Source organism: Electrophorus electricus, chromosome 23 (assembly GCF_013358815.1).
Source record: "Electrophorus electricus isolate fEleEle1 chromosome 23, fEleEle1.pri, whole genome shotgun sequence".
NCBI classification, from domain to species: Eukaryota; Metazoa; Chordata; class Actinopteri; order Gymnotiformes; family Gymnotidae; genus Electrophorus; species Electrophorus electricus.
In genome coordinates this window covers 4,120,213-4,135,794 of record NC_049557.1, presented here as the reverse complement: position 1 = coordinate 4,135,794, position 15,582 = coordinate 4,120,213, and the positions used below count along the sequence as shown (strand labels likewise).

The following is a 15,582-nucleotide window of genomic DNA, read 5'->3' as shown; positions in this document are numbered from 1 at the left end:
ACCTATCGACCCTACATTATTATTATTATTATTATTATTATTATTATTATTATTATTATTATTGCTCCTCGTTACTTCTGTTGTATTTTATACATTCTTGATGTAGACATAGCCTATTATGATAACATTTCGGGTGTTACAACATTCTACAGTAATCATGGTTTCTTTACATATGACAACGTATTGGGGGTTTTTTTATTCATTGATAAATGACTATTGAAATTAAGTGCACTCGTGAGAGTAGAGGATCAATACATTAACTGCTGAAATGTATCGTTTTCTTTTGCCAAATAACCATTTATCAAGACTAAGTGAAGCATATGGTTTATTTGTATATTTACATAAACTTTGATGCGAAAGCACCTAAACAAGTGTTGCGTTCATTTACATACCAGGGACCTCTGCTTGACATTCAATTAGAACGTTTGCATTTCCTGTTAATTAATTCGCCTGACGCCCGAAAGACAAATGAACGGCTCTCTTTGACAGGAGTCCGATAAAGAATTCAGCAACCTCTCCCCATGCCCCGAATGTCTCCTATTATGGTTTTAAGGTCACGGGTTGCTGAGTATATAATTCATTAATATAGACGTTTATTCAGAAGGGAGTTGGTGGTCATCCTGTTGTTTCAACTGATATTTGAACACCAGCGTATTGGGGAAAGAGCAATAAATTGCCCATTAAAAGCCTATTCAAAAGAAAACACGATTGTCACGAGTGCATTTTTACAGTCCAATCAACTTCTAACGACAATGCAAATATTACAGAATGTTCTTTTTTCTTTTTGGCTCTGCAGTTCATCATTGATCAGTAACTGTTATGATCTCTGTTAAGTGTGGGAGAAAAAGGCTGGGCGAATCTCTTGCTTTAGAGGGCTTTATTTGAATTTCTTTGAGTTAAGCAATATAACATGAACAAAATCGTTTGCTTTGTTTTGATGATGCAGTAGTTAAATGTACTTTATTATAATGTAATTTATTATCCTTTTAACCGTTTTGTGTGCAAACGTCTTGCATACCATAACGACATGTAGCTGATATAACTTATAATAAAGAAAAAATAGCTAGATAGCTAGCTAGATAACTAGATAACAAGACAGATAGATGTTAGCAAGATAGACAGATAAGCCAGGCCTGTGCTGGAATGGTGTGCTGCCCCAGGGATATTCCTTCCTTAGGCTGTTTGGTGCAGGGATAAGCTTGGATGCTCCGCAATCATGACCAGGACCGAGCAGTTATCACAGAATAAATAATGAATGCATGAGTGAATGCATATATATATATGAATGAATGAATGAATAGTAAATGTATTATGTGTATACATGTAGTGAATTATTTTTACTGCATAAGTAAAGTATGTATGTATGTTTTGGAATGCTTTCTTTGGCTGCCATGCTGTGAATGAAAGCACCAGAGACTGTGCCAGTACCAGAACTGTGCAGGATTTTGCACCTTTTTCATGGGTTCAGACCATGAACAATATCCTTTACTGTTACATCAAGACACCTTCAAAGTCATAAAGAAACAACTAAGGGCCTCTTTATGAAGTAGCATAGACTTGTCAACATTTTAATTGGCTCGTGTGACCTCTGTCTGGCTCTATGTGGGAAAAAAAAAGGCAACATCACAGGATGGAAGTCTCTTTTCTAACTTTTGTTTATGCACGGAATATACAGAAACATTTCATTTATATGTCTGTCTAATAAATGTCTTAGTCTATGTGACTCTCACGCTTATACAAACAGTGGATATTGCAAAAGAAATATGGAAAGGGTACTTGAATAATCACATTGAATTTATTTTCGATTCCAAGTAAAGTATATGGTGGGATCATAAAACCTAACTAGCATTTTACATACCACATTTATCAGTGTTTCTCTGCATGTAGCATTATCACAAGTTGAAAGAGACATGAATTGTCTGGCAGTGCATTGTTTTAAAATGTTTAACTCTAGAGTTACTATGTCTCCATGCAACAAAGTCAGCAGTCATAAGCAATAAATGAACCCTGCAGTGCTAGACTGGTCTCTGTTGCAGACTGTGCAGTTACACTGTTCATGTGCACTGTTGGCTACCTGTTGATCCTACACTAAGAAAGCATTTTTGTCACTGATGGAAGCCGATAAATAATGTCATCATTAAGTTCTTATAATGTTTTGAGGGCAAAGCTGCATGCTAGGTATCTAAAGCAAACCCCAGAATATAATGCAGGATTATGCTCTATCTTCAGTAGCCTTTAGGGGCAGTATTTTGGTTGGTGACAAACCAGCAATGAAATTAATGTGGTACAAAGCCCTAACATCTCTAATTACAGCCCTAATTTTAGACAGGGGCTGGATGGCAGCCAAGCACCAGGACATAGATTAAAGGTGTTCCTGGCTTTCTGCAACTTGCCATGCATGACAGAGATTTTTCAATATATATGCAAAATCATGAAACACACGTGGATGACAGTGGATGGGAGAATGGCCAAAAGTGAAGCACAAAAAAATAAATAAACTTTGGGGGGAAATGCAGCGGAGAAAGACTTCAAATGATAGTCTAAAAGGTAGCTTGCACCTCAGAATATAGTTTCATAACAATGACCTGATGTAACTCATTTTAAAAAAGAAAAAAGAGATTAAAGGGGGTATCACTTTTGAACACTTTCTTAGTAAGGCAATTCCCAAGGGAAAGGTGATTTTGGGATACTGAAACTCTTTCAGTTTATTCCCTCCTCCACAAATATCTACGATAGGCTTCAGACTTCAGGGTTATTTCTTTGCTTTTTTGTCTCCTGTGATCTGATTAAATCAATGGGCTTTTAATGCAAATCTGTGATGCTGAGACCTGGTTGAGACCTGGCAGGGTCAGCTGGTTCCGTGTTACATCCCGTAGGCAAATCAGTGGTGACAAATACATCAAGAGCCCTCTGTAAAGTGTTAACACGGCAATATAGGCCTATTAAGAAATGAACACACAATGAAAAGTATGTTTGGGTTTTCCAAAAAAAAAAAAAGAGAGTTTGGCATTTGATGTCATTCATCCATTCATCTTAATTTATATCCCATTATCCCATTAATCAAGTTAAATGAAATCGTCATATGTTTTTAAAGAACACAGTCCTTCGCAGAGATCTTTCCCCAGTATCCCAGTTATGACGTTTTTGTCCAGGAGGAGGAGCGTGGGTCAGGAAGGAAATGTGAAATCTCAGATTTACTCCGCAATAGCTTGCTAGCCACTTAGCTACGTCGTCGCTGCGATTAATATTCAGCCATGTACTGGTGTAATATTTGGGAAAAAATCCTTATTTTTTATTTGCCATTTTTAGGAAATGCAGTTTATTCCAAAGCAAAGGTCGGGCCGAAAGTAACGGATAAGGTGAGGAGCTCCCGTACTCGAGCTGACAGTGTGGCCGATGCTGAGGACACTAAAGGATAAAAAAATATTGGCAAGCAATCTTCTTCTTTGAAACATTTTGCGGAAATAGTATCTAATACATTTTGAGCTTGTCGCAGTTAAGACTTAAGTTGTCGTCTGACCATAATGGCTGAAAGCGTATGTCTTGCTGACTTTTATCTTGAAATGTTTCTAAGCATGCTTGTATGAAATGTGTATGAATCGCCTGCGATTTTCAAAAGGTAAAACAGCTGAGGTCGTCTACGTGTACAAATGTTCACATTAGACAGCTGCATTAGACAGCCTGCGCACGCTTGATTTGTTTTACCGAAGACCTAATAAACATGACACATAGCTGCACATTTGCTCTTCAAAGTTGCACAGAAATGCACTCTTTATGCGGTATAAACCTACTTACGATGGAGCGTAAATGCATCACGCAAGCTATTATTATTCATGGAAAAATAGCGCACTCTCGTCTTGGCAAAATTAGAATATTTTCAATAATACATTTCATACCTGGAATAAGAAAGACGCTGCTAAAAGTAGTAGCTAGTGCCTTTTAATTCAATGTAGGACCAATACATACAGTATTATCAACAAAGAGAGCAAACTAATCAATTTATGTAGAATTAAACTGGCGTGACGACCTTCCCTTTCATTTCACTTTGGTAAGTATTACAGACTTTCTCATATTTCTGTTGTCTTCCTTGCTGCTTGTTGCAGGTGTTTTTTGACATCACAGTGGGAGGACATGAGGTTGGCAGGATTGTGATTGGGCTGTTTGGAGAGGTTGTCCCTTTAACGGTGAAGAACTTTGTTGCGCTTGCCACTGGGGAGGTACGCTGTTGCTGCGTATTTTCAAATACACCAGTGAAAAACCTCAATATATTTCATTTAGTTATCTTCTAGTGTCATCAAGCATCACTCTTAAAAATGGTTTGCATAATTTTAAAGTACCACTTTATTGAGATGTCTGAGTCTTGATATTGGTATTGTATTGGTACCTTAGTGTGAAATCGTAACAGCACCGTAGTTTGAAATCATAGCAACATGCTTACATTCGTGTTTGCATCTCTCACTTTTAACTACTTGCAACTCACAAATAATTTTCTCATTCTAGAAAGGATATGGTTACAAGGACAGCAAGTTCCATCGTGTCATTAAAGATTTCATGATTCAAGGAGGTGACTTCACAGCCGGAGACGGAACAGGAGGTGACAGTTGGAGTTTCACTGGATTACATGATTACATGAATCCCAAATGACACTCCTAGTGACTGGAGGTCAAACCTTCCAAAAAAAAAAAGAGTAAAAGGTTTGTGCAAGCTGTAGTGATTCTCTTATTGTTTGTTTGTCTCTTCAGGCAAGAGCATCTATGGTAAGACGTTTGCAGATGAGAACTTTAAGCTGAAGCACCAGGGCACAGGCTGGGTCAGCATGGCTAATGCAGGTGCCGATACCAACAGCTCACAATTCTTCATCACTTTAGCGAGAGCTCCCTGGCTGGATGGCAAGCATGTTGTCTTCGGCAGGGTCTTGGAAGGCATGGTGAGTCTACGCAGTTTTCAGACAATAAGAACATGGAATGTGTCATGTGATGACTTGTTAATTACTTCTAATACTGGGGAAATAAAATTAAACAGTAATCAATTCTGACAAAAATAATTTTGCAAATGATACGTGCACATTATCATTTTTACAAAATCATCAACTGTTCTTTTTAGCTCATGAAATCTTTCTGTTGTCTTTCTTTTTCCCTGTAGGCTGTAGTTCACACCATTGAGCTCCAGGACACAAATGACAGGAATGTGCCCTACACAGAATGTGTGATAGTGAACAGTGGAAAGATTGAGGTCAAGGAGCCCTTTGTTGTAGAAGTGGAGGGTTGGTAGTCTGGCACACCAGGCCATCCGGGCTCTTCCTTTTATATGTCTCTTCTTTATACATCATAAAAAAAAGGTTGGATATGACCTCAGTAGGACAGGGAGCAGTGAGTGGTTTGTATATGATCGTGTCCAACACTAAACTGTTAGGATGAACTAGTGAGTTAGCATTATCCAAGCTCTTAAAGATAACACATGGTAAATTAGTAAGAGCATCATCATCCTAATACTGCAAAGTGCAACTTCATCATTGTGTTTATTTAATGTCAACAACTTGTTTGTCCCCAGACTTTATGTTCAGTATATCACATAATAGTCATTTAATTATAACGATAAGTAAGGATCATGTAATAGTCATATAATTTGATGTATTATCCAAATTACAAGTTGACAGAACTTACACTGATGCACTGATGCCTCTAAATTACTAAATTAGAGTTTTTGCTGAATAGATAGATGGTGGAAAGAAAAGGCTAAGTCATCACCCTAAAATCACTCTGGTCATTGCCTTTTTATGTACAAATTCAGTATTGTTTTAATGTGGATATATATCTCATTTTGGTTGGAATTTATAAATGTGTGCATATTTTCATCAGAATGAATATCCATGGTTGTAAAAATTTTTAAAATGATATCAAATAGTTCAAAGGTGAATGCTGGCTCACAACCTTTTAAGATACAGATGAAATATGTACTACATTTTACTCTAGTGCGTTTGTTGTTTACCCTATTGTTAAGGTTTATAACAAAGCACAGTGGTTGGTTGGGTTGCAACACTATATATTTATATGATGTTTGTTAATACATATAATTTGATCATTATCCTAGGAGACATATCACATACTATACAAAGGTGCCAAATATTTCTGCTGTAAAGTGAGTATGTTCTAAGTAGACGTCATTATGCAGGACATGGAATTAGCAGAGCAACTTTGAAAGGAATTTGTTCATTACAAGATGTTGTTAGATGTTAACTAGAACTTGTTAACTACGGTTTCTTGGAAGTGCCATAAACAGTTATACTTGAATGTCTTGAAAGTGATGTCAAATAGTTTAATACATAACAGTATTTTTAATACATTTGCAAGTTTATTGAACATGGCTAATGAAATACAAAATGCTATACTAAAAATGATTTGATTGTACAAAACATGGGCTCACAATTTGTTTTTCCATAACATCTTTTTTTCTTTTTCCTTTGATGATTAACATCGTGACTATTATTGACAGTGGAATTGCTTTATTTGTTACATTATTTTCTATAGATCTCATTTTAAAAATATTTTACAACCAAATTAAATTGTTTAAGATGACCTTTATTATTGCATGCTTTTTTTTTTACATGTTGAGTTGTATCAAGTTATTCAATTATTAAAAAACTTCTTCCATATGTGCTGTTTCCTTGACTATTTTTATATGAGGCACTTGATAAAATACTACACATCCAGTATATTTCACAAATAAACTTGTATGATGAAAATTAACACTGAAAAAATAATAATGTCTTTTTCCAACGTGTAAGACAGATGATGCTAAGCAGGTGGAATAATAAATAATTGAAATTATGCACTTTGATTAGAAGGGGAAAATAGACTCAAGAGGAAACATATGGTTGTAGTTGTAATTTTGTTGGAAAATACTATAGGGCCTGTTTCTCACTAATGGATTAAGCCTATTAAGCCTAGTCTTCAGTACTACACTAAACTGCAGATCCAGCAGGAAGGCAATGTTTCAAATCCTTTTTATTCCTGGCTAAGGCATAATCTACACCTGGGAAACTGGCCTAAACAGTACAACACATATTTCTAGTAATTATGCTGTTGTAAACTATTTAAAATGCACATTACTTAACTGTTCATTATACAAAACTGATACACCATTATTATAACTGATACAACATTATTCAAAACTAATACACCATTATTATAACTAATACAACATTATTCAAAACTGATACACCATTATTATAACTAATACAACATTATTCAAACCTAATACACCATTGCTCACATTAATTAATATGGATAGAGAAATCACAGAAACTGGTAAACGTGAATTAAGCCCCATAACAAGTTCTTTGAAGGGGAGGTTAAAAATCGACATATTTTGAGATTTCAGCTCTAAAGTCACATCAAATAACATGCACTTGTCTGTCAAAGAACCTCTCCACAGCAGGGGCTTTAATAAGTTAACATCTAAAGGGGTCCAGAAATGGCCGAGAGGTTGCTGGGGAGATATAGAGGCAGATCGGAGTACAGTGCTGAATCAATGGAGGGACTGTGCGGAGCTGGAGCTGTATCCTGGAGCAGGGGGACGTGAGGGGTACGACAGGCTTCATTACCAGCAGAGCTTGGCAGCATGGATGAGGTCCCTCGGGAGTCCCGCTGCTGGATGATGGGACAGTTTGTTGGAAAGGTCAAGAGCAGACAAATCAGCCTCACAGAAACCATCTTAAACTGCTGCTGATATAGCCGGGCCTGGAGCTTTCGTTGTCTACATGCCTGCCCATTATTTATGAGGAGAAATATATAGGTGCTTTAGTATCAATTTATACATTGTCTTTACATACATATACATTTCATTAGACATGCAGTAGAGGTTCTGAGGCCCTAATGGATATTATTGTAGAGTTCAAACATTTACTGAGATTTCAGTTTCCACTAATTAAGATGAATGAATGTAATCATGGATCTTGGTTGATGCAGTGTTGCTATCTGCAGTGTCTTAAGCGTTTCTATACTATCGGCTCACTGTTGATAGGCAATTGTAACAGTAACATTCTTCCACTGTAATATTCTCACCACTGACAAGGGAATCATTTGCGAAGCTCCTTTCAGTTTCTGCCATATTGACTACCCTGTAATGACAGTGTCTAACCCTGTTATACTCTGACAATTATCACTAAGTGCTCCCCAGTCCTTCACAATTAGACCCTGGATTATCATATTGACATGTCTGATGCTCTTTTGGCAGCCTTGTGAACATATGGTAAGAACAGTTACTGTTCAAGGCATGCAGCTCTGAAAAACTATAGTTTTTCTGCAATACTTTTTGGAAGTAAAAGTAATTATAAAGAAAATCTTTTGCTGGATGGATGAATACAGAGATTTGTTTTGTAAGGTACCAATAGATATGTAACTGGGGAGGTTTCTAAGCTCCACCTACACTCTGTATGTGGTTGGTGTAGTGTAGTGGGTAGCAACTCTGCTGCTCCCATGAACGACAGGGGGTTCAATCCCCTGTCTGCAGAAAACGCATCATGCGGAGGCAAGACTATCTTACATCAGTCTGACTAAAGTAAATGTCCATATGCTGAATTAACTAATGAAAGACTGTGATACTTGAGATGTTTTTTAAACATAAAAACAAGGCCATGATAAGGTTTTATATATATATATATATATATATATATATATATATATATATATATATATATATATATATATATATATATATATATATATATATATAATTTTTTTATTTATTTTTTTTCATTTATTCAATTATTCATTCATTTATTTATTTATTTATAATACTGTTTTCAGTAGCTGTAATGTGAACCTTTGATGTTTAAACCTGGGGAAAAGAAGTCATACTCCAGATTGTTTAGTACTAAGGTGGAGTTACACAATGCACAGTGCCAAAGGCTGAAACATTTCCACTCACACTCAAAATGTGTCTGAACAGGCTCCAGGAATCATTAGAGCTCCATCTCTTTACGCTGAGAAGAAGACACCAGGTGGACAGCATTGATCGTCCCTTCAATCTCTCTCGGTGGCTCCCTGCTACACGTCGCCAATTGTCGGGCTTTTTCTCTTTCTGCTGTTAAAATATGGTCACAAATTTACAAAAGGGACTTGTTCTCCCCTGACCCTGGCAAGGTACCATCACTCAGTGGAAAACATTGTGAAAATATCAAAGGGAAGCAGCCGTCGACAGGGGAGAAGTATAAACAGCATAATGATTTCCCCAGAGTTTCTGCCAAGAGCCGGTGTCACCCGAAAGCAGCATAAATGGTGACACATCCTCACTTAGGATTGCAGGGAAATCGAACGCTGACATTCTTTTTAGGGCCCGAGCCTCCTCATAAGCCAATTACTGTGGTAACAGGAGAGCGCACTTCTCCAAGCTCGGGCAGGAATGCCACGGACCTTCTGAGATTCGGACTGGGTACATTGCCAAAACAGCCTGAACTGCACAGACCTCAGTGCGCTCGTGCCCAAAGGAGCTATTTATAAACAAAGTGAAGCTTCTCCACGGCCGAGCTCCCGAACCACACTTCCTTTAAATAGTACTTTTTTGCAGACTGCCACCCAAAATAAATACCCCCACCCTCTCTTTTTTGATGGAAAGGTATACACTTACAAACAAGCAAAAAAAAAAAAAAAAGTTTGAAAAATGCTCTCGGTTAACAAAAACTTAAATACTGTGAAATGGTTTTGACAGGGTTTAGTCAGAGAGGATGGATGAAAGCAGTTAGGCTCGCAATTGTGGTAACATTTAATCATTAAGATATAGAGTTTACACTGGAGCCATTGTGTTAAATTTATGCATCGTAACCATTCATCATGGGCCATATACAGGGTCTCAGAAGCCAGAAAATAATGTGTTGCTTAATAAATCAGGTGATACCATGCAGGACGAGCTTTTCACCTAAGACAGTTCAGGGTACAGCCACTGCCAGCAGCTGTTCTCTGGTGTCTGTTTCATCTCCTGCACATCCCCGCTGACACAAATCATCCTAGAAGAAGAAAATATCCAAATCATAGGCCGCTATCAAATTTAGGTAGAGCAAGCACAAGTGGAATACTGCGTCCATCCATTAAGTCCAAGAGAGAGAGACATCTCAGACAAGGAATGGGATCTGACTCTCTGGCAGCCAGCATGGAAAAGTTTCACCTGGAGCAGATTAAAACGGATTGCCCATGTCTGAACACATTTTCCAAGAGGAGGATCTGATGCCACTCGATGTTGTACATACCCCATGAAATGCATCTCGACGACAACCGAGCTCAAGCAGTTTTACAGTGGGGGCTCAGCCTTGCCTGTATTCGTCTTACTAATGCGTCTCCTCCACACTCGGATGTTGTGCGTGAAGGGCTTGGTTTGGAGCCCCTTTTCCATTCCCTCCGAAACTAATTAGTGCAGAAGGCTGGAGCTGGGGGAGATGAGCAACGGTGAGACGTGGAACGGTTGGGTGGGCGACCGGGGTGGGATGGGGGGCGCGGGTTGGGGGCAGACTTGCTCTTTCTATTATATCCGCAAAGACCGCTCAGCCTTGAAGCAATGGCTCTCGAACTGCAGCTTCTGAGATCCCGGCGTCAAGGCCCGATTATCACAATAAAACCGCGTGATGATTTCCATGCAGCCACTTTTACCTCTGACTGGCTTTGGGTAATGAAGCCCTAAAATGTCTGTGTGACTCTGTGGATTCCACAGCTCAGTAAAAGTTCCTCAGTTCACCGTGACATAAACCGCCTGCCCCCGGATAATGAACTATTTTGCAGTTGACACATATTTGCCCAATATTCAAATGGAATTGAGCACACCCTCTCGTTGTGTCTCTCTTTGTTTTGAGGGATGGCTGGGGAGGTGGTTAGGATGGACAGGTTTGCTCTCTGTGCCCCGGCCAGGCCTACCCCCAGCTCGTCCGCAGGGGCCCGATCAATAGCAGCTGAATGCCATCTGCTTGGGGCAGCAGAACGCCACCAGAAGTGTGCGCCATGCATCTTCCTCTATTGAAAGGTTATTTTTATGCGAGTAAACAATTCATCCTCTAGCCTCTGCGCCTTTTGCTCGTTTACCCCCACCAGATCGATATGATATGCAAAACGGGACAGAAAAAAAAATTGAATCCTAAGAGTGAACCTGATGCCCAGGTGACAGCTAATCGATTGGCCTCCCCGCTAAACTCTGACGCGAGGCTGGAGTGTTTTATAGCCGCACATGCAAATCTCCCTGTGCTTTCCCCCCTAACAAAATTCAAATCTTTACTCTCTCCTAACACCGACTTAAACTCTTTAAGCACCTTGAAAAGAAGGTAAGAAGCTCAGCGCAAGGAGAATGTACTTTTTAGGCCCAATTACAGACATCCTCCTTCATCCCCTGAACACTGTGTTTGTTGCCATATTGTTTAATTCCACAAACTGTACATCTTTTGCACCTTGCCGCTCATGCTAGATCCCTGCCCAGATTGCATCAGCATCTGCCTTAAGGAGAGGAAGAAGGGATCCTGAGATGATGTGCGCATTTCAGGGGATCATCATTTGCCTGACCCCTCAGCAGTGGTGTCCAGGGAGACCCAGATATTTCCACCGCATGCTCTGCTGGCCATACCAAACCTGTTACAGCTCCAGGGGGATTGCTTCGCTCTTATTAGATTTTCTGCAGCTCGGCTATTAGTGATAAATGTACTGCTGCATTCACTGTCAAGTTAATCAATGCTGCCAAAGTTTTGTTGACCTAACAGCAATCTATAAAGCAAGGCCGTTTGCCCCCCTTCCACACACACACACACACACACACACACACACACACACACAGAGCACCACCCACGCCCCAGCCCCTTCCATGACAACTCTGTCCACCACGGGGGCCCCTTGGAAATCTGATTCTCCTTCAAAGGGGGCTAGCGTGTGCTTGAGGGGTGTCCACAAATTGAAATACTGTCTTTAAAAGCAGGGCAATTGCTGTGACGCCTGGCCTGTCAAAGAAATTGTTTAAAAACCAGAGTCACTCAAATAGATCCAGTTTGATGGTTAAAACACTGGCAAATCGATAACTTCACAGATGATAGAACGTTGTCAAGTTTTTTTTTTTTTTAAAGTGCAATTTTCTTGACAACAGACCCCTTATTTTCAACAGCTGTAGCTGTAAAAAGATGAAGGAAGTGAGAGCAAAAGATAGGAGGGACGAGGCCACGAAAAAGAAATAAGACCTCGCTCTCAAATGTATGGCAGTGTCATCAAGCAACTGCTGTGCAGTCCTCTAAAATAAATGACTACCACACACTTTCAAACGCAATTATGGGCTTATGAAATATGAATTTCCATTGATTTCTTTGCTTCTCTTTCGCATGATCATTCAGCTCCCTGTTTGAAACGCGTGCCTTATAAATTACAAGAGCGCTGGCATTTCTCTTTCTTCCCTTGTTTAGTCCCCATTCCTTCCCTTGTTATTTTCTAACTTTATATATATATATATATATATATATATATATATATATATATATATAAGTATAAGTGAGAATTAATATAATCTCTACACAATCGCCGATAGTACATTGTGGCTGTTTGGTAGCAAGGACCCATGTACTCTGTCCAAGGCGGTGAGGGGCTAGTTGATGAGGGTGCACTGAGGCACAATTACTGGCAAGAAGCAAGACACAAGCAATGTAACCTGGATGGAGAATACTGATTAACCTTTTTCACGCCGTTGACAAATGAATTGCATCAAGCGCATACGACAGCATTTATCAACGCCTGTCCACACTTATGGTCCCCGTTCAGCTAAAGAAAAATAACAAGTTTCTGCTAATAAAGCAAAACCACACGCTGCAGCACATTGTATTATCACACACAATATGGCATTAATCTTCTTCGTGTACTAAAAAGAGTAATCCTTGTTTGTTACTGTAATATAACATATTTATTTAGTGGGCGTTAGGCTTTCCTACAAAAAACCTATAAAAACGCTAAAAATAAATTGTTGTTATATGGCACTTCTCTGCTTATCCACTATGTGCCACATTTCCAATCACATCTAATATTTTATCTTAAGGTTATGCTCATAGAACTCCAAAATAAATAAGAGCCAAAATAAAATGAAATGACACGCGGTATAATCATATAGCTGAAGGGGACATATCTTCCAAGCTGTCACCGATCCATGAGAGTGCAATTATGGTGACACCATTCTATTAATTCACTGAAGTTACTCAATTTTTCAGTTTCAAAGGATAAATCCCTAAACATACTGAGCCATTTTTTAGTCATTACACTATGTTTATACTGCCTGGTTGGGAACATTTGGATAGGGGCATGGCTACCAGTGACCTGTCCAAAGGCTGTCCTTCTTTGTCCACAAAAGGTCACTTATCTGACATGTTACAGTGTCATTTGCATTTAAGTGTGCATTTTATTGACCCTTACTTTCAAGATCCTGACTGCTTGCCATTAATGTGTTTCTTGGCTTGATGTGTTCACTCAGCACATGTGGCAATGGTCAATTAACAGAGCTCTCTAATTGTGCCACCATTCGACGAGCTCTCACTAATATGCTTGCTTTACAATTAAAAAAACAATGGCCAGGCAGTTTAATATTGCCTTTTAATGAGGATCCGGAGAAGAACGAAACCACAACTGATGATGCAACTTGTAACCTAACTGGTGACAGCCTCATGAATTCTCTTTTATTTATTATTTGGTTTCTCATGTATTTCTCCAATTCCGAAGGTAATGGGCAAATCTGCTAACAAGAACAATGCTTCGTCCTCCACTTGTCCAACAGCATTTTGGGAAAATAAAGCAAATCAAGAGAAAGAAAGAATTATTTTTCTTTATTAAGTGACCCATGTCCCAGGGGAGACAAAACAAAGCAAACAATTAATCTTTTCCTATTGGTTCTGTAGAGGAAAGGGGCTCAGTCCGAGATGAAGGTGGGCTCTACCTGTAGCAGAGCAGAGCAGAATAATTAGGCCCATGCTGGGGAATAGACGGACTCCTGTGAGAGCCGCAGCTCTGCTGAGCTTTCTCCATCTGACAGTCCCGTTAACCTCCCCCCAAACACACACACACACACACAAATAACAACTCCTATGGAACCATTACTTAAAAGAGAGAGAAAGAAGGAGGGTGGGAGGGAGGGAAACCGAGAAACAGAAAGAATGAGAGAGAGAGAGAGAGAGAGAGAGAGAGAGAGAGAGAGAGAGAGAGAGAGAGAGAGAGAGAGAGAGAGCATAATTAACAAGATTCAGTATATTAATTGCGGGTAGCCATTAAAAAGTGGCGAGAGAAAGTACATTAGTTGCTATTCCTAACAAAGTGTTTAATCCAATTAAGCCAGGCTGCACTGTTCACAGTTGGCTAAGCAAGAAAAGCCTTCCCTAGCTTTCCCGATATCAATAACTGTGGGCTTGTCTATAGGCAAATTGTTACATTAGAGTTTCTTTTGTACAGTTTGAACAATTTAACAGTAAACTACAAGGTACTGAAATAAGTTTTTTGGTTGAACTCAGAGACTCATAAAGGATTAAGATCTCGGAGTTACGCAGCGAAAAAGGTGTTTTTAGATGAATCATGTATTTATGCGAGGTTTCCATGAAGGAAATCTAAGCAGGAAAAACATCAACATGCTAGCAGTTTACTTCGAAAAGGTTTTTAGCTTTATCAAACAAACACAAATGTAAGTAACATTAAGCAATGGTAGGAGCATTTTGTATTCTTTGTGGTTGTATCATTCAATGGAATGAACCTTTTATTTAAAAAAGAATCCACATCGTACTTTCAACTAACGTCAGACCAGCAGAGGACTGTGGTATCGGGTTTCGTAGTCCGCTGACAAATATCAGTGCAGTCGGTACTGTCCTACATTCCTCGGGAAGCTTCCCCAAAAACCTGTGGACTCGAGAGAGAGCCGAGCGGAGCAGGCGCCTGATAGAAACAGTGATGGATTCCAGTTATTAGCAGATCAAAAAGATGGATGGTGCTCTGCTCCACCCAATCAACATCATCATCTAGATCTATTTAAAGATAGTGCTTGTGCTAATCAACTTATTTAAGCTGCTGATAATATCAGAGGCCTAGAATTATCTGCTGTACAGGGCCTCATCACCTCCTTGCTGATCGATAAAATCGCTTGAGCCAGTGCAAACGGAGGTAAGTAATGACCATCCCGGTCATTAATATTATTTAACACTCTTCACACCGGACTTAATGAAGGGTGTGTTTTGTAAACCCCACCTCACCCCCACCTACCAGAATCGGGCTACTCTGAAACTTACTGCAATTCAAAATCTACGGGTTGGTATCGCAATAGTGGACCCAGAAAATTGGAAATACTGGATGGCCTGAACTGAGGCTCAGATGGCAGGCGATAATACACAATTATCAAGGTCTGTTTAGGTTTATTTGCACGGAGCTGTGACTTACATGCATGCTTAGGCTCTAAATCTTAACTCATGCAGAATTAAACAATAGTATTCGGGATAGCATGCAATACACCTCTAGTAAACATTATGGCCTATTTAGTTTGAACCTGGACATTCGAACATCTACAAACCTATTATGCGTATTTAAAGAAATACTGATTTAAAGGTAAGTT

The 15,582-nt window shown here is 39.2% G+C and overlaps 1 protein-coding gene across 1 annotated transcript; it reads left to right on the top strand.

Moving 5' to 3' along the window:
• The first annotated feature begins 3,167 nt into the window (after positions 1 to 3,167).
• LOC113571065 (peptidyl-prolyl cis-trans isomerase C) lies at positions 3,168 to 6,652 on the top strand. Its single transcript, XM_026999822.2, has 5 exons — positions 3,168 to 3,359; positions 4,104 to 4,217; positions 4,501 to 4,594; positions 4,743 to 4,927; positions 5,143 to 6,652. Exons 1-5 carry the CDS (start codon positions 3,255 to 3,257, stop codon positions 5,269 to 5,271), a joined length of 627 nt encoding a protein of 208 aa, XP_026855623.1. The 5' UTR covers positions 3,168 to 3,254; the 3' UTR covers positions 5,272 to 6,652.
• The last annotated feature ends 8,930 nt before the right edge of the window (positions 6,653 to 15,582 follow it).

What these genes read in the sequence shown, in the direction of transcription:
- LOC113571065 (XM_026999822.2), top strand. Translation starts at nt 3,255, where the DNA reads ATGTACTGGTGTAATATTTGGGAAAAAATCCTTATTTTTTATTTGCCA. An exon ending in GGCCGAAAGTAACGGATAAG is followed by an intron (nt 3,360 to 4,103) that starts GTGAGGAGCTCC and finishes TGCTTGTTGCAG; the next exon opens with GTGTTTTTTGACATCACAGT. An exon ending in GCAGGGTCTTGGAAGGCATG is followed by an intron (nt 4,928 to 5,142) that starts GTGAGTCTACGC and finishes TTTTCCCTGTAG; the next exon opens with GCTGTAGTTCACACCATTGA.